Raw genomic sequence first — 18,043 nt, forward strand, 5'->3', positions numbered from 1 at the left:
CACCGGCGGCAAACACTCCGCCCCTCTCCCGTTGCCGCTGGGCGAAGCCTCAGCTAAGCCTGCCCGGGCTCCCACGCCCCAACTGCGCGCCCGAGGCCAGGCCCCACCGACCGACCGCGGCTGAAGCCATGGCCCAGCTCGACGCCCAGCACCCCCTGTGGGGCGGGGGCGGACACATGACAGCCCGCCCGGCGGCGGAGGGCGGCCCGACCCGACACGCCGAAGCGGGGAGGCGGTGGTGGCGGCGGCCGTGGCGCTGGCGCATGCGCAGTCGCCTTTCGCCTCTCCAGTGCGGCAGCCGCGGGTGGAAAGCCGCAGCGGCAGCTGCTGAGGGAGCCAGGAGCGCGTCGCCTGGCTGAGGGGCGGCTGGTGCAGCGTCCGGGCGCGGGGTAGCGGCGCGGGTAGCTGCTGTCGCTCCCGGCCCGCTGCAGGCCGGCGGTGAGGTGAGGCGGCGGGGCTGGGCGGCGTTCTGGAGCCGGTCCCCGGCGTTTTGACATCTCGGCGCCTTCGCCCGGGCCGGGAAGGGCCCTGTCCCGGCCGCTGCGGCGGCCTTACCGGAGGTTCCCGCCCTGGGCCGGAGGGGTGGCGGCCTGGGGCGCCCAGCCCTGGCCAGAGGGTCTCCCCGGGGAAGGGCAGGCCGGGGCCGCCGGAGGCCGTTTTTCGGAAGGTGTGGGGCGGCGGCGTGAGTGAATTGAGACAAAGAGCGAGGAGGAGGAAGAAGAAGAGGACACTCGGGCTCTGCCACATTCCTGTGCGGAGGAAGGCGGGAGGCGGCGTTAGCCCTTTACGGACAGCTGGGTTCAGCGCTGCCCTCAGCTGCTGTCGGCCTATTTACAGGCGTCTCTCTCGGCCGCGGGAGGAGGAGGAAGAGCCATGTAAGTTCCGAATTGCCAGGGGTCCTGTGAGAAGATGGGGGATGCTGCAGACGCCAAGGAGATGAGGAAGACTTTCATTGTCCCTGCCATCAAACCCTTTGACCATTATGATTTCTCCCGGGCGAAAATCGCCTGTAATCTCGCCTGGCTGGTGGCCAAGGCCTTTGGGACAGGTAGGTGGCGTCTTCTTCTTCCCTTTCTTTGATGCTGGTTCCTGTTTGGTTGCTTCGCTTCTGAGAACGTGCGAGCCCATCCCTGAAGAGATGAGAAGGAGGGTGGGGGGGGCAGACGGTGCGTAGGAAATGGTTTTGGTCCGTTCCCTCATTTTTAGATTCCTTTACAACTTGTGGGGGTTTTTTTTGTTTTCTTTTGTTTTTCCGTAATTAACCTTTTTGTAGTAGTACCCCTGTTTCCATTAGTGAGTAATTTCTGTGTATTGGAGCTAATACAATTTTATTTGAGGAATATGTAAATTGTATTTTATTTATTTCTCGGGTGACACTGCTAGAGTGCGGGAAAAAAACAAAAAACAACAGCAATCCATGTTTGTCTCTTGTCTCGAAAATTTTCCTAACGCTGTTTTAGGACCTGAATTGGGGCTAGCTCTGAAAATGGATGTGCGCTGTTAGTTTTGACATGTGTGACGGTAGCCTGTAGCCATTTGAGTGGTTAAGCAGAAAGAAAGGTTTCGGGAGAAGGAGCGTTTAATGCCAGGTTTTGGCCTGCACAATACGGAAGGCTGTCCTTGTCTGTAAGCCTAAATAGAATTGATTGTAATGCCTCTGAAAGGCATTACTGCTCTGTCTTTGAAAACCTGGGCCTTGAGGAATACCAGACCTATTATTCTTGTTGGGTATTGAGGAATACCAGACTTGAAGTGGTCTTCTGAGGGAAGCATTTTAAAAATTTACCGAGCTTTGTTTGGTTTTGTTGTTTGTTTGGGGTTTTCTGTTTGTTTGTTTTTAATATAGCTGTAATGTGTTGTAGGTTTCTGTGGTTTAAAAGTCTTTTTTCCATCAAAGGTGGGTTAGATATTAGCAGGCAATATTTTTACCCCTATTCTTTGTAGAATAACAGGAAAAGGTTCCTTCATATGAAAATTTGTACCTTTTGCGTTTAGGGTCAGAGTATTGTAATGTAGTTGAACGGGGTAAAAGGTATGTATATGAATCCCCTAGGAACTGCTGACATTTGGTGTGGTGCCTCCAAAAGGCTACTTTCAAAGTGATTGAACCTAGTGAAATTTTAGTGAGATCAGTAGCTACTGAAATAAAGTGCATGTTCATCATGTCAGACAGAAAAAAGATGAAAATACTGTTTCCGTATAAAGATTCGTCAGTAATCTCCCCTTTGCAAGAACTGGCAAGTATATAATATTTTGATATATGGCATATGACATATGTTAGTAATGTTAGCAATGCAGTAATTTTCTCTGCTACTTTACTTCTCAAGTAGTTGCTTCAACATCTTCAGAGATCATTGTCTTTTTAGGTAGCTTGCTTCTATACATTCTACTCATGGGATTCTGGGTGTACAGTGCTTGTGCAATTATATAACCCAGCATTCTAGCCTCAAAGCCTTTTTTCTACTGAATTTTGACACATATGTGCTCTGTGGTTGAAATGTCTTGGTTTATATTGGTTGAGTTTCTGTTGGGTGTGTAAAGCAACTTGCAGGGTACTTTTCTGCTACTTTTCTAGAGAGGATGACCCAAAGCCAATTCCTTCACCCTTTTCATTACCTTGGTATTTCCCAGATGTATAAATGGAACATGATTAGAGGAGATAATAGCTCCATCTGCCCTCTAAATACTTCTTTAATGTAATAGGAAGAAGAGAGGTAAATGTACACAATTGTAGTGTTGCTTATCTCACAGTCCTTATACTAGGTTAATATCTCTAGTAGCCTCAAAGAAGAGTATACAGGACTTGCATGCCTGCAATGCAAACATTTCCTCTATCCTTGAACCAAAACAGAAGAACTGACCTTCACCTCCTCCACAGAGGAAGGAAGTTTGGGTTTGTTAAATTACTTGGTTTAGTTCTTCGGAGTAGATCTGTAGCAGAACTGGAATTGTGTCTTCTACCTATGGCTATGTGCATTTGTGCAAAGCAGTTAGGATAATTAATGGGTTTATGGGTGCTACAGTTAATTTCTTTTTTTAACCCTGAAATATTGGAATTCCTTAAGAAGGCAGGGGAAGTGAAAGATTATTTCCCCACTGTCTCAGACATAAATTAATGCCATTCATTTTGATTAAAGAAAAGTGAAAAATTTTGCACTCAGGTTGATAAAATCTAAATCTTTATGTATCAAATGGGCAAAACTTTCAGTTACCATATTTCACATTCTGAACAGCATATTTTAATTCAACCAAAAATTGTGGATACAGCTTCGGTAGGTGTTGTGAAAAGAATTCTTTCTTGAAAAAAAAAGACTTTGAAATGGGTCCTATTCATTAATATTAATATTCATTAACATTTAGTAGTGGTTTTTGGATCAATCATCAAACACCCAAAATTGAGACACCAATTGTATTGCTGTTTTCCTCAATTAAATTACAAGGCTAGAGTCTGGCTCACAACACGGGCAAGTCAAGGTAGGTTGTCTTATTAGTAAAGTGTCTCATGAGAATAATATACTAACAGCTATGTTGAAGGAACCGTGTATAAAAATTTTGTTTAAAGAAATACTAACTGAAAATAGCATTCATATTTGCCTGTTGAGGGAGCTTAAGATTTTGTGACTTGATATTTTGCTGTGAGAATTTATCAGTGTTAGGACAATTCAGGTTTGGTGTTTTGTATTAACCAAATTATTTAAGTGACACAATTTGCAGTACCTGAAAGGGGGGAAAATTAACAAAGAGAGTGAAGTATGAAAGTGAGAATGATTGACCTTAGAAATTAAATCTGCAAACACTAAATATCACCATTAACTCACAATTCTGGGAGTGAACCATTTCAGTATAGCAAACTACTTTCCAAAGAAATTGTTGAGCTGTATTGATATTTTATGCTTCAACTTAAAAGTATAAGTATAACCTGCTTCATAAGAGTAATTTTAAAACAGTCTTAGTGTTCTCCCCTTTTTGCCCTTTTTATACCTAAACCAGAAGAGGGTATGTCATTGTTCTGAATTGGGAAGTTTTTGTCTTCTTAATCTACTCAAGTCATAGAAAATGTGGCTGGAAAATTTCTTACCCATCTGCTGTCCTAAAGACAGGCTGAGCTAAATATACATTGCTCCTGGCAGATGTTCGTTTAGCCTGTTTTTTTAAAATCTGTAGTTATAGAGATTCCATGATATGTCTGCTAGTCAATTTGAATCCATATTTAGTTTTTGATGTTAGAACAACATAATGACCTTGGTGTCTTTTTGCTATACTGTAAATGCATTATTTGTCTTGCTCCCAGTGAATGGTGGGCACCTAACCACTTGATATTATACCTTCCACATAATAAAAAGTGTTGCCTCTGTTTTGCTGTTAGACAAGCCTTTTTTTCAACTTAATTTTTGTAACTGAGGGTTTTTTGGACTGTTTTTGGGGTTTAGTGTTTTGGATTTTTTTTCTGTGGTCAGTTTTGCATAAATGTACTTAAATCGAGATCTATAAAGGTCCAGCTAAACCCTTACCAGTGCAGGTTAGCTGAAAAATTACTTCATCTTTCCAACCTGTAATAATACTCTGCTTTATTCAGTAGAATATGAAATTTGTCATTTTGCATCAGCCTAGAACTGTTGACTCATTCAGTCTGTGATTCACTGTAGCTCCATATCTTTCTCTGCAGAACTGCTGCCTACTCAGTTGTTCCCATCTTGTAATTGTATGGTTGTAGGTTCCTGCTCTGCAGCTATACTTATATAACTGCATCCTATTTCAAACCACTTCTACTTATCAAAATAATTTTGAATTTTAATTTTTTTCTTCCAAAACCACTTTCAATTCTTTTGTATCTTGGAATTGCTTCTCTAGAACCTCAGCTAGTATGAATGAAAAAAACTCATTCTTTAAGCTTTTTCTGTTTGATTTGGGACCCCTGAGTATTCTTGGAAAACTATTTTTTGGACAGCTTTGCATCCAGTTTTTAGTTACTAAGTTAAGACTGTCTCTGATAGGTATGATGTTTGGAAAAATATGGGAACAGTTTTTTAAAGGAGAGCTAAATCTGTTGCTGCTCTATTATATATACTACATCTTGTCCTACTACAGTAATAAATTTCACTGGTTTAACATGGGGTTGACAGGAATGCGCTAAAAACTGAACAAAAGCTGCACAGGCCTGAGTGCTTGTCCTAAATATTGTAGTGTTTTCTGCAGTAAAAATAGTCCGCCCACCTTTTAACATTAAATTTATCCTTTATAGGTGTTTGAAGCAATAGATTATAAATCGCATCATCTGCAGCTAGATGTTACCCAAGAAACATAAAAATAGTTGTCTCTTGATGATTAATATTTGCAAAATTCATATGTAACCTACTTACTACTTTTTGCAGATGTTGCTAGTAGAACCATGAAGGGAGGAAATGAACATTGCGTATCTGACAGAAGCAAGTTTTAAACTAAATACTTTGTTTTGTTGGGTGTTGCAAGCCAGAACATCTATCAGTGTTTTCCTAGCAGATCTAATTTCTTTACATTTACTTGATATGACAGCTGTTGAAAAACTTACACAAGAATTTAGAGTATAAAAGCAAATATTTGAGATTCTTGCAAGGAATTTTGTTTTAATTCCTTTCCACCGTGTCTCTAAAATAGTTGCTGACAAATTGGTTCTTTGATCAGTCCTAATAAAATCTGTAGATTGGAGTGATCATCTACTGAGATGGTCTGTATGTCTTATATCTTACTTGATACAATACTGTCAAGCAATTGAGTCCATTAAGATCTGGCATAAGTTCATTTACTGGTTCGCACTAGGACGTGGCTAAAGGTATTGGAGTTTTCATGAAATAATTCTGCCATAATTGATGGTCTTCTCTTAGCAGTGATGTCAGTAACCTGTAGAGGTGGGTGTTTACTAGAGTGAGGCTTAAAGTTGCCTCTTAAAATATTTCACCAGGGATGTTCTAATTAATTTGTCTATATTATCCTCATGAATGGAAAACAAAAACTCCAAAGTTTTCTGACAAAGGTTTGTAAGATTTTGGACTTCATTAATGCAAACATTAATAAATCTGGAATTCGTCACTCAAACTTGAAAAACTCAACAGTATGTAACTGAAAGTTAATATTAAAATTAAACCATTACATTAGTTATTAAATAAAATATAAAAATTAAAATTAATCTGTGTGGAATTCTGGAAACTTTACATTTTCTTTAAAAACAAGCTGGATTTTTTGTAAAGTTCTCAAAATAATTCAAGTAATTTTTTCCAAAGGAGGAATTCATACTGTCCTTAAAGGAGTAATTCACACTTACCTGAGCAGAGAGTTTTGCTTATAGCACAGCTTTTGAAGGTAAATTCAGGGCTTGTAGCCATGAATTATTTCTAGATACTACTTTTCCTTCTCTTTAAAATCATGTTTAGATGGAAAAAAGTTATAATTCTGTCTCATGGTGAGGAGAAACAATAACCTTGTGTTTTCTTTAAAGCTAGGAATAGGTCCTTTCATTTGTATTTTATTTATTCTTATCTGAAGAGAGTATCTACAGGACTTCAGAGTCCATTATAATTCATAGAAATATTACCTTAAGATATATTGAATATGTTGAATAAAGTTAGCCTGATTCTTGAATTTACCGTATTGTTTTGGGCTAATGTGGTGTTTCCTTTTTGTGCTTTCCCCTATCCATTGAACTTGTACATTAGCTTTATTTATTCTCTTCACAGCTAAATATTTTAAAATTGACATTTTGAATTTTTTAACTCGTACCAAGAAAAGTTTCCAAAATTGAAACCTATAGTTCTGTTGACAATTTTAGGAAAAAAAATAGTGTGAGAGCTGTCTCTGGAGATCATCTCATTTAACCTCCTGTTCCAGGGAGAGCTGGCTTCAAAGTTAGAGGAGGTTTCCCGGGTTTCCCAGAGCCTTGTCCACCGAAGCTTTGAAAATCCCAGTGGATGGTGGTGCTGCAGCTGAATCCCCAGGCAGCCTGTGCCTCTGCTTAGCTATTCTTGCTGTGTAGAATATTTTTACTTGTATCTAGTTGAAATTTCAGTGGCTCATACCCACTGTCCTTTTTTGTCACCTTACTGCACAATTCAAGGACATGTTAGTGAAACCTGTCTTTTGGGCCCTGTGAGAGTATGGCTGGATCTTCCCAATATTTTATTCTCCAACAGAAATGCACTCAGTTCCGTTGGTCTTGTCCATGTTTCATGTGCTTCACTCCAGTGTCTCTATTGTGTCTCTCTAAAATAATCACTGTACTTTGCCATAAATCTCAAGGTTAAATGGTGCTTCTTGGCAGTATGTGCAACAAGGTATTTATTCTAAAACTACTGATTTATTTGGAGTTTATTCTTGAAAGACTCTTGTCAGCTGGGCCAAGGAAAGGGATGGATAAAATGCTCATATTGGGAATTAGTGTTAAAGTTCTTCTTAGCTTAAGAGAGCTGTTTAACAATCTCCAGTCCTGCCCAAATTGTTAATAAAGCCTTTTGACCCTGCTGATTCTTCTGATAATCTGATGAGAACTGGGTTTTCTCTTGAAATTCCCCTCCACAGGACTGCAGAGGCAGCACATGCCAGGTCTGGAAGGGATGTTCCTTTGAGACCAGCAACATGAAGAGCTTCTTCTGTGTCTAGCTGCTGCACTTTGTTATAGTTTACCAAAACAAAACAAAAACAAACAAACAAAAAACCCCCCACAAACCACAAAACCAAAACAAACTGTTTGAATGTTCTATTAAGATCTTCTGATACCAAACAGTTTGATACAAGTTATAACTGTGTAAAAGTGCGTGTATTTCTGTCTGTGCAAAGGAGGGAACTCATAAGATCTTTTTTTTTTGTGAAGACTTCTAATCTTGTTGCTGCAGGGATTCTTTATTTGTATGCTTTCACATGTTTTGGTTTTATAAATTCAGAGTATGTCTGTAGTCATAGATTTTCTTCCTAGACCCTTATTTCTGCATTCAATTTTTCTAATAAATTTACTTTGAGTTTTATTTTTCTGAACATCAGTGCATTTCTATTCCAGATTTAGTGTTGTGAACACTGATGAAGTAAAAGAAATGGTAGACCTCTCATTTTGCCTTTTACTGTATTTTTCAGAAATAGAAATACCCTTTCTAAGTAATTCTCTTAGCCTTTGATAGTAACAATCTTGATTTACTGGTTTTTTTATTACTAAACCCCAGAAGTAGAAAGCATTCTTTCATGATACACACATTTATTGCATATTATCTTGTCACTTTAAGTTCTGTTTTAGTGATACAGGTCAGAAACGTATTCATGAACAGGCAGAATATTTTTCTTTTTCACATCCTTGGATTTCTCTTCAGCTCAAATTTATCATTGTTTTCATTGAATCTAAAGCATGGACTATGTGACATGCTTATGCAAAGCTAACTTCTATCAAGGAGTATGTTTTTGAGTGGAAATGAGGCTTTTTTAGGTCCTCTAAGAAATTACAAATGGCTTTACCTCTTCCTCCCTCACCCCATCTAACTTTACATGTGATTTGAATGGGTTAGTGCTTTGTTTTTAAAAAAGGCAAAATCTGCTTCCTGTGCACTATGATATTTTCAACAAAAATGTTTTCTAATGCTCTCTAGCTTGAGGAAATGGCATGAAGATGCTTATGAGTTGGTGTTTGGAATTACAGAGTTTAAAGTCACGAGGTGTCAGATCCTGAAACCAAGGTAGAGATGGATCATGAGGAATTTCAGACATAATGAGCTAGTATTTAAATAGAAAACATATAGACAAACAGGAAAAAGGAGGACAGGAGGAATTGAGGTAGATGGAAGTAATGCCTAGGGGAAACAGGTACCTAGCAGCTCACAGATTTCCTTAATTGTAAGTGCTTTTTATAATATTGGGTGACTGTAGGTGCTATAGAGCCAGTAAGTGGTGCTGGGAAGTGGGAAGAGAAGACTGAAGTGTTGTTGCCTGATGTGTAGATTTTTTTGTTAGTAGTTTTGTTATTGTCTTGTAAAAAATAGTCTTTACTAGTACTTTAAAGAACAAAATAGTTCCACCTATGATAGAGTATCTTGCACTGTGTTCTAAAGCAGAGCTGTCATCTTTCTTAGCCAGATGGTTTAAGCAAATTCTAAACTATACATCACTTCCCCTTTGAAGTGACAAATAGTAAGGTATATCTTATCCTTTTTCTACCATCTTTGACATTTAAGAAGTACGGTAATGTTTTTTTTTCCCCTTTTTTCATTCTATAAGTTCGTATCTCCTTTCCAGCTAGAAGGCAGCTAACCCTTCTTCCAAAGCCCATAATGGAAGCACCTGAGCTGTAATGGAATATGTATGAGGGAGAAGATAATCTGTCATTATCTTGTGATGGCATGTTTTGATTTTTCTCTTCTGCTCCACCCACATTAGGCTGTTTACTCCACCCTCTGCTTCAAACCTTTTTTGTTCAGCCATCTATCCAGCTGAAGGCAAATGGAAGATAGGAACCTTCAGTTGCATCTCTGCTTTCCAGTTAATTTTTAACTTGTAGTAATTAATTAGGCTTTTCCATTTGGGCTCAGGAAAAGAATCATATGCCCTTTATCCCATAGCTGATGTAGGCCTATCTAATTTTATAACAACGGAGAGCAAAATTTTTACATGGGGAAAACTGGGCATCTTGCAGTGCATATAACTAGAAATGTGAGGTTGGAAACTATATCTAAGTTACTTGCCTTCGTATTAAACAACCAACATATATATTAAATCACCTTCACTGATGATGTAGTTTCATTTCGCCTAGTACTATATGTAATTAATTTATACAGTTATAAGTATACTCTGCTGGTATTGTGTCTTGTCAAGTATTAGGAAACACTGTTAGATTGTCTTGGAATGCTAATTTTGGGGTTAAAATTAAGAATAAACATGATGGTATCTTACATAGGTTTTTTTGGGTGGTAAGCCATTTTACTGAAAAAGGAGGAAAGTCACATTTTTAAGGGAAAGGCAGTAACACAACTAGGCAAGTAAGAATTCGGGATTTTGTCAGAAGGAAATTGATCCTCCCTCTCCCCCATCCTCTTCAATTCTTTTAATTCCAGTAAAGCATCCATGTAGTTATGCTGAATTGCTGAATTGCCATGTGTCTCTTGCATATATGAAACCTAGATGGCTCCTCAGTGAAAGTGTCCCTTTTCATCTTTAATTGTTTGGTGCTAAAATAAAATGTTCCATTCCCATTTTGTTATTGTAGTAGAAACAGGATTTTGTGTTTAAATGGGTGTTGTTCTGCCTTTAAGTTTGACCTATATAATGTGCCAAGGAAATTAGAATGTTTGGGCATGTATTTGGAGAAGCCAAGAAATTTTAAAATAATGATGCTGTAAACCACAGATGGTCCTCTTGGTGTGGCTTTTGCAGTGTAAAGCTCTCTTTGAGTTTTTCTTAAGTTTCTATTTATAGTTATATTGTTACCTTTGTATGCAGATTTTCCCAGTGTTTTGTATCATGATGAGTGGTAAAGATTCATGCCTTCCCTATAATAAAATATGTTTTCTTTAACACAGTTATTGTTTCATACATGTAAAAAAAGGCCTAGTATTGTATCTGTCCTTTCTGATACTAACGTTTTTGTTTTTTTTTTTTCTTTGTCTTTGTAGAAAATGTTCCAGAAGAACTACGAGAACCATTTTACACAGACCAGTATGACCAGGAGCACATTAAACCACCTGTTGTTAACTTGCTGCTGTCGGCAGAGCTCTACTGTCGTGCTGGGAGCCTTATTCTCAAGAGTGATGCTGCAAAACCACTTCTAGGTCATGATGCTGTTATACAAGCCCTGGCACAAAAAGGTCTTTATGTTACTGAACAAGAAAAGTTGGTGACTGAACGAGATCTTCACAAAAAACCAATTCAGATGGTGAGTGTTTAAAGCTTGCATATTATGTTTCTTCTGTTGTCCTGTGTACTTCCAATAGCTACAGGTCTGTCTTTTAACATGTGTCACTGTGCTGAAGTATTTTCCTCAGGAGTTAACTGTGATTCATTACTGGGAGTTTTACAATTGTTTTGGTTTGTCTCTTCATAGCTGTCAAAGTAGGTGGTTTTCCTCTGTACTTATGCTTGAAAACACCTATCATTCTACTTAGTTCAATATGAACACTTTGGTTTCAGTTTTACATTTGTGACTGTTGCTGTTTTGGAAAAGTTGTTTAGGTGTTCTAGGGTCTTTTTTGTTTGAATCTACCCTCTGTAGTTGGCTGACCGCTCTGTTTTAAGTCCAGTCCCTCTATTTCTGTGATCATTGCCCTGTAGCTGTTGGTAGAATGGTGGTGTGTAAAAATGAACACAACTAAGTTTTTATTGTCTGCTTACAAGCATCTTGGGTTTACTGACATGGAAGATGATTAACAAGTAGTTGGCAGAATATGACTAGAGTCTTCCATTTGATCAGTTGGTATCAATTGGTGACTTGCAGAGGCTTTAGGGGTTCAACATCAAAGTTAATTAATTTATAACTAATGTTTTATTCTATACAGTATTGCCAAAAAGTATTATGCCTGTTGGTTTGCACAAATGTTTTTTAGAAGTGGCAGTAGTTAGTTACTGTGATGTCAAGATAAGGTTTTTTATATCTACTTTGTTTTTATTTTGAGAAATTTTTCCTGCTGATAGAATGCTTAAGAACTGAAAATAAAAATTTATCAGTGGTAATAAAATTAGTCAAGATACTTCCCCTTAAGATTAAGCTGTGAAAAGTGCATGAAGTTAACCTGAAATCTTGCTGGTATCGTTTTTTATCTTGATAAACTTTTAGAAGACAAGTTCAGCGAAGAACAAGTGGCATTTTAGTAAAAGAAGCTGTGGATAGCACTTCAGCATGTCTTTTACTTGCTATAGAACTTGCAGGACACTTGCAGTGATCATAGGTGGTTTTGGGGTAAACATTTCTAATGTTTGTGGAAGTCAAAGCATCTAAGAGGGTAAGAAACAAACCTCATGACTGATCATGTTTTTACAGAATACTGTTTGTGTCTCTGAAGAAAGATAAAGTTACTGACTTGGGTTTATGAGCCTGTGGTTTTCCCATTTGACTTTTTTCATTTGATCCCTTTCTAGAGGAGTTGTAAGGCATCTCTTTTCAGAGTTGTCAGTTGAGAAAATGTCAGTGTTTTCTAGTTTGCTGATCTTTAAGTTGGTAATTAGCGTTGCTTAAAATGCACCTCAATTGCAATTTTGTATTTCCCTCGTGCTTAAGTGGGTGTTTGTGTTTCTTTCCTGTGCTGCTTAGGTATGGATCAGCAAGTAGTTATTATTCAGGCATTAGTGTCATGACAATTGACATCCCCGCGTTATGCCCGAGTCACTTGTCCCCACTCCTGTACCAGCAGCAGATGAGTACAGGTGCTGTTGAGTTAGGTCACAAGCAGCTGACCATGACAATGAGAGGGAGCATTAGAGTGGAAACACAACTAGCTTAGGCAGAAGGGCAGCCATGTCTGAAACATTTACTATCAAAGAAATGGCTGTGAAACTGTAGTCTCAAGGCTAATATTCAGAGCCCAAGACTTTCCATTTGTCATGCCATGCTCATACCCCTAGCCAAGGTCTCGTCAGCAACACTACATTTTAATTGGGATGTCTCAACTTTTTTCCTTACTGTACAATTCACAAAATTGGCAGAGAATTTCAAATCCAGCTGTTGCAATACTTACAAAGTCTCAAAATTATTGCCTTGGTATCTTCCAGTACCTCTTCCTCGTGTAAGTTAATAATTGGAGCATGCAACAATTTTTCAGTTGTGTAGAACAGATAGTTTGCACATGTAATTAACTCTGCATTGCTCTAGTAGACCAGATTGTTAAACCCATGTTGAATCTAATTTTGAGTAATTTGAGAGAAAATAGCATGGTAGTCCTCTTTGCTAGCCTGTCTTTCCCATAATTTTTGAAAAGGTGTTGGTGTTTGTTAGAGGACATTTATTGTTCTCTGCTCAGATGAAACTGCACTTCAGTTGCTAAAAAGGGGTCAGTTATAAAATGAAACTATGGAGAGAGATTTGAGTATGGCATGTTACAATTTTACTTGCACTTTATAATATGTGTAGCTGCAGTCTACAGGCTTGAAATTCCTTGCACTGTATGTTTCTAGCAGTGGTGGCTGTGGTGATTGATTGTTGATTTACTTTTTATGTGACTACTTGCTAAACAAGCATGTCAAATTTTGGGCTTCCCTGTTCCTTAGGTAGCTATGACTGTTTTCTAGGAAGCACCTAAGACTTTAAAAAGTCTAGGAAATGTGTTCTTTTTTAAATACTGATGTCAGGATAGATAGTAGTTTCCTCATTAGTTAAGACTGGCTTGGCTGAGTTAGTATCTAATTTGACAACCTGCAAATTTTTGTGTATGTAGATATAAAAACCAGTTTCTTTTGGTGGAATGGGAATAGGAGAGAGGGACTTGGAAATTAACAGGAGCAAAGGCTGCTGTTAAAGCCTCTCCTGTGCAGGGATAGAGAAGCCCGGGTGGAGTCTGTTGGCTTTAGTCTCTTTGGTTTGTTCACATGTCTTTTGTTTCTTTTTCTGGTAAAATTGAAGGTTAGTTTATTCTTCAGGCTTGTTCTGATTTAAAAATTTATAATCGAAACTGTATGTTCTTTAGAGATTGCATCTTGTGATAATGCTATAGAACTATTCAGTGGCACCTCTATTTCTGTTCTCCATGTGTTACAAGCTGTTAAAATTTAATTCTGTGTTTGTTTTCAGTAAATTTTATTTGATAGGATTGTGCTGTTCCCTTTATTTTTGGTAGGGAAGCAGAAGAACCAAATCCCATTTATTACTCTCCCGGTTGAAATTCATATAGTCTTGGGTCTGATACATTAGACTTTAAACAGTGCAGAAATAGTCTAGAGCTTGGAATTAAAACAATGTTGAACCAAGAATCAGTATTTCTCTCCTGAAAATTATACTTCAGGTCATGTATACAAAAGGAATTACCTGGTGCTTGAAAAGTTTATGAAGGCTAAGATGAAAAATATGAGTAAAGTTGGCAAGTTGCAGTTGCATTTTAAACAAAAAATGTATTTCTGTGTGGAAATAGTATGGGAGATTTTGGCAGGCTATAAAAATCAGAAATAGCCTAAGAATTCAGCATACTTATAATAATTATGCAATAATTTTTTTGCAGTGTTTCCAGATATAATTTACATAGATCACTGCTCAAGTCAAGATTAATTTTTATAGTCATGCTGATATACTCAAGTTTCATATATATTTCATGAGCCAAACTGCCTTAAACCCATATATATATATGTATAATGTATATATACATACACACACACATATATATAAATATGTGTATATGTGTGTGTATATATACATATATATATATATATGTTTGATCATTTTATGTTTTAATATGTCTGTTCTTGTCGGGTGAACCAGAAGGAACTTTGAGACGTTTATGCATCATGCGAGTCATTTTATATCAACTGAATACTGTATTTGACAAGCCCAATCCTTTTACAAGAATTATGGTAATTTTATCAGACTCGCCATTTTTTTCATATACAGGTGTTTTCCTTCAATTTGCCTCAAGGGGAGGGAAGAAAAAATAGATTCAATGAGGAATTAAGAAATGCTCTCCTTCCCCCAAGTCCCTGCAGTACACTTCTGCCATGTGGCAAAAGGAATAACGAAGCAGCACCTTATTTCTCTGCTGCCTGCTACCCTGTGGGTAAACTGAAGTTCCACAGTTACCCAGGCTGTGGACTTCAGCACTGCCCAGTCTCTGTCCTTAAGTGTGTCAGGGCCCGAGTTTGAATTCAAGTTTGAAGGATACTCAAGTCAAATCTTAAATACCTGTTTAATACCTAGTGTCTGTTGGGGGGCGTAAACAGCTACATAAGTGTAACAGGTACAGACCATTAGCAGATTTGTGCCAAAAAACTATTTTCCTGCCCTTATAGTTGTTTGATTGAACATTTTCATCTGACTTCCAAAAAAGAAAAGTTACTATCTTGCAAGGTTTCTGTGACAGAAATAAAGGCAGTTGTATATATTTAGTTCTTAAATAAAATCTAGCAACTAGTAAAAGGTGAAAATTAGTGAATACCCTGCATATAAATAATATCTCCAAGAAAATACTTTCCAATATTTTTGTATTGTCTTTGCAATATGGGAAAATACAGAAAACATACTAAGCATAATGCAATAAAGATGTGTAGCTTTTGTGTAAATTTGAACTCTAATTTGGAAACATGCTGTTGCAGATTAATGTCAACCAGTTGAGCAGCTTCCTTAAATTTACACCCATGCATAATTATTTTTGAAAAGTACTGGCATTAACCAAGAAACACTTAATCTTCCACACACCTCCACAATCGTCACCCAAGATGCAAAGTGTGAGAGGCTTCAGCAAAGCCCCAGCAGTAAGTCTGTAACAGCTGTTAGGATTCAAAATTGTTGCCTCCCTAATTCTGGGACATAATTTTTGTGTATAGGTTTTTATATTAGATAGTCATGTGCTGTCTTCCACATTATTTATCCATTTAGCTGCAAATTGCCTTCCTTGATGGCGTTTTCTGTGAGGAAGCCTGGCAGCAATTCTCTCTGTAGCAGTTTGTGAATCAGGGCTATAACAGAAGTATAATTAGGCATGCCTGGATTGGTTTTTTAGTAGTGATCAGGAGCATACTTTTGAGACAGATCTCCACATTTCTCCCAGTTACTGCATTTCTGGTTTGCACTGTTGAGTCATCCAGGCAGCAGCTTTATCTCAATTTCTCTCAGTAGCTAAATTGGAAGATGGCCTCTAGGATCACACCTATAGCAGCCCACATGCCAAGGGGTACTTGTTTCACAGGACCACAGTAGAGCTTATTGAATTTAATTCCCTGAGAAGGGAGTAGAGACAATTCTGGGGCCTTTGCACCAGTTTTGCTTTTTCTATTGTGCAGTAGTAACTGCTAAAGTTAGTAATAGCCTGAGGAATTTATGCGGGATTAATGGTGCTGGGTTTGTACATACAGCTGGAATCTGCATCTCTTTCTGGGTAAGACAGCAGACAGTAAGTGGTTAACTTATCCTGCAATCCATTTTTTTTTTGGTCTCTCTGACAGACTGCATTCATTTGAAATGACAGTCCTTCTCATCAAAGGAGTATTTATCCTTGACCAAGGACTCCAGCAGCTCACCCAGTTAGCTTGCAGCTACACGCTGCTGTCTCTGCATTTGCATGCTGTAGAATTCCCTTGATTCTGTAAAGCTAAAAAAAGTGTAATAAACACCTCATAGAACAAAGAAATAAGATGTGGCTTCTGCCCTCAAGATTTTTTTTCTAGTTTTAGGCGTGATGTAACAAGTTTCTCTTCCAGTGCTATTGTGCATTACTTGTTTGAGGAGGACACGGAAAAAAGAATTTGCAGTTACTTAAGTCCATAGGTACCATGATTTGTTAGTTAAAACACCAGATTCAAATAGTTACTGGCTTCTGGTATGTAAGCATCTTGCATAGTAATATGTTTCATAGAAGATTAAAATAAGCAAATATAGTGGTAAAACAGAACCCAAGTTTGGTTTAATGTGCCTCATAGAACCAGTCAGCTGTGGCTTTGGGTTCCACATTTTTACTTAATTTCTGCTGTGGGCACTGGTTTCAGACTCAATCACACACATTCCTTCTCAGTTGATAGAAAACAGTGGTCCAGTATTTCTGCTGGCCTTGTCTCAGCTATACTATCTCACTTGTCGCACTGCACAAACATGTTTGATGTAGTAAAGCAGTGTGGATACCAGGCTTCTTCAAGCACAAGATGCCAGTTCATGCTTTAGTACCAATAACTTCTGTAAGTCTTCATAAAGTCTGTTCAACTCTTAATGTTTTAACTTAATGTCTTGTTACCCTTTTTCATGCAACTTATTGTTGACTCATAACCCGGGTATTTTTCTTGCCTGCTGCTTGTTTATGTTTGTCTTGTATGTTGAAAATGCTGTTCTCTGTGTCATGTGAGTAGCAGCAGTGATTTGGGATTTGCCCTACAGTGTAAGTACAGTTTGTGTAATATTTAGTGTGCACAAAACGAATACAGGTTATGAGTGTGTGTCATACCAGGGTTTGGTTTATATCAGTAATTTTCTGGGACTGAAGAGTGTTTTGAATGTAGGTCTGCTCCTAGAGTGGCTTTTGTTTTGCTGCAGTCAAATAGAGTCACTTCTGTCTTTGTCCAAAATAGTAAAAAAAAAAAAAAAGAAGTTTAAATAAAATGATGTAGTTAAATTGTTCTGTGCTTACTTTTATTCATATTTGTCTTAGCCTATGAATAGCTGAAAAGAATTATGGTCCCTAATGCAATTTTTTTATTAGAAAGATCTTTTGTGGGAGAAGATAGACATTTATCCTTAGAGCATCAGTTTTGAAATCTGTTCAACAGGGACTGTCTGCAAATAGGAATTAACTCCTAAAAATAACTTAGATACCTGTATCAGAAATTTATGTAAGACTTAACTCAAATGATGCTGCAGAGGTTACTTTTCATGGAATGCTGTAGGCTCAATTTACCACCAAGTGTGGCAACTAATGATAATGGTAACAGAACTACTGACAACAAAGTTGTATCTGTAGAGAATACAAGGTAAAATTCTGTGATGGTCCTTCCTAGCAACTCTAATGCTAAATAATCCTATCCATTTGCTTTTATGTGTGCAATTCTTCCAACAGAAGCAAATTGAAAGCCTATATTTTTACAGCTTTAATTTTTATTTTTGCGAGTTATTTTTCTTCCTGCGTCCTTAATTTCAGTAGAGAACTCTGTGTAGGATTTTGGTCTTTAAGGTTGCCAGCAATGTAGCTGCCATTTCCATCACTAAGAATCCTTGCATGCAAAATATGGTTGTTCTTTTTAGCAGCTCTTGAAGAATTCATTTCAGATGTGCAGAGCTATTGAATAGACTGTGCTGCTTGTATTGCATTGGAAGCATGTTCTCAGAACTCCCATGAAATCCATCATACAACTGGACAAATGTGCCTTTGCGAGATGAATATAGTAGGCAACGTTTAGAAATAGAAAAATACTATCTCATGTTTAA

General features: G+C 38.0%; 1 protein-coding gene across 4 annotated transcripts in view; it reads left to right on the top strand.

Moving 5' to 3' along the window:
* The first annotated feature begins 222 nt into the window (after positions 1 to 222).
* The window catches only part of CAMSAP2 (calmodulin regulated spectrin associated protein family member 2), a 79,448-nt gene continuing 61,627 nt past the window's right edge, over positions 223 to 18,043 (top strand). Inside the window, exons 1-2 of one of the 4 annotated variants that reach the window (XM_030455180.1) lie at positions 223 to 1,048; positions 10,617 to 10,876. In XM_030455180.1, coding sequence (XP_030311040.1) covers positions 910 to 1,048; positions 10,617 to 10,876 — 399 coding nt within the window. In that variant the 5' untranslated portion in view covers positions 223 to 909. The remainder of the gene's footprint in view (positions 1,049 to 10,616; positions 10,877 to 18,043) is intronic. The other 3 variants (XM_030455181.1, XM_030455182.1, XM_030455183.1) reach the window with 3 other exon arrangements.

This window comes from Calypte anna, chromosome 8, assembly GCF_003957555.1.
Source record: "Calypte anna isolate BGI_N300 chromosome 8, bCalAnn1_v1.p, whole genome shotgun sequence".
In the NCBI taxonomy this organism is placed as follows: domain Eukaryota; kingdom Metazoa; phylum Chordata; class Aves; order Apodiformes; family Trochilidae; genus Calypte; species Calypte anna.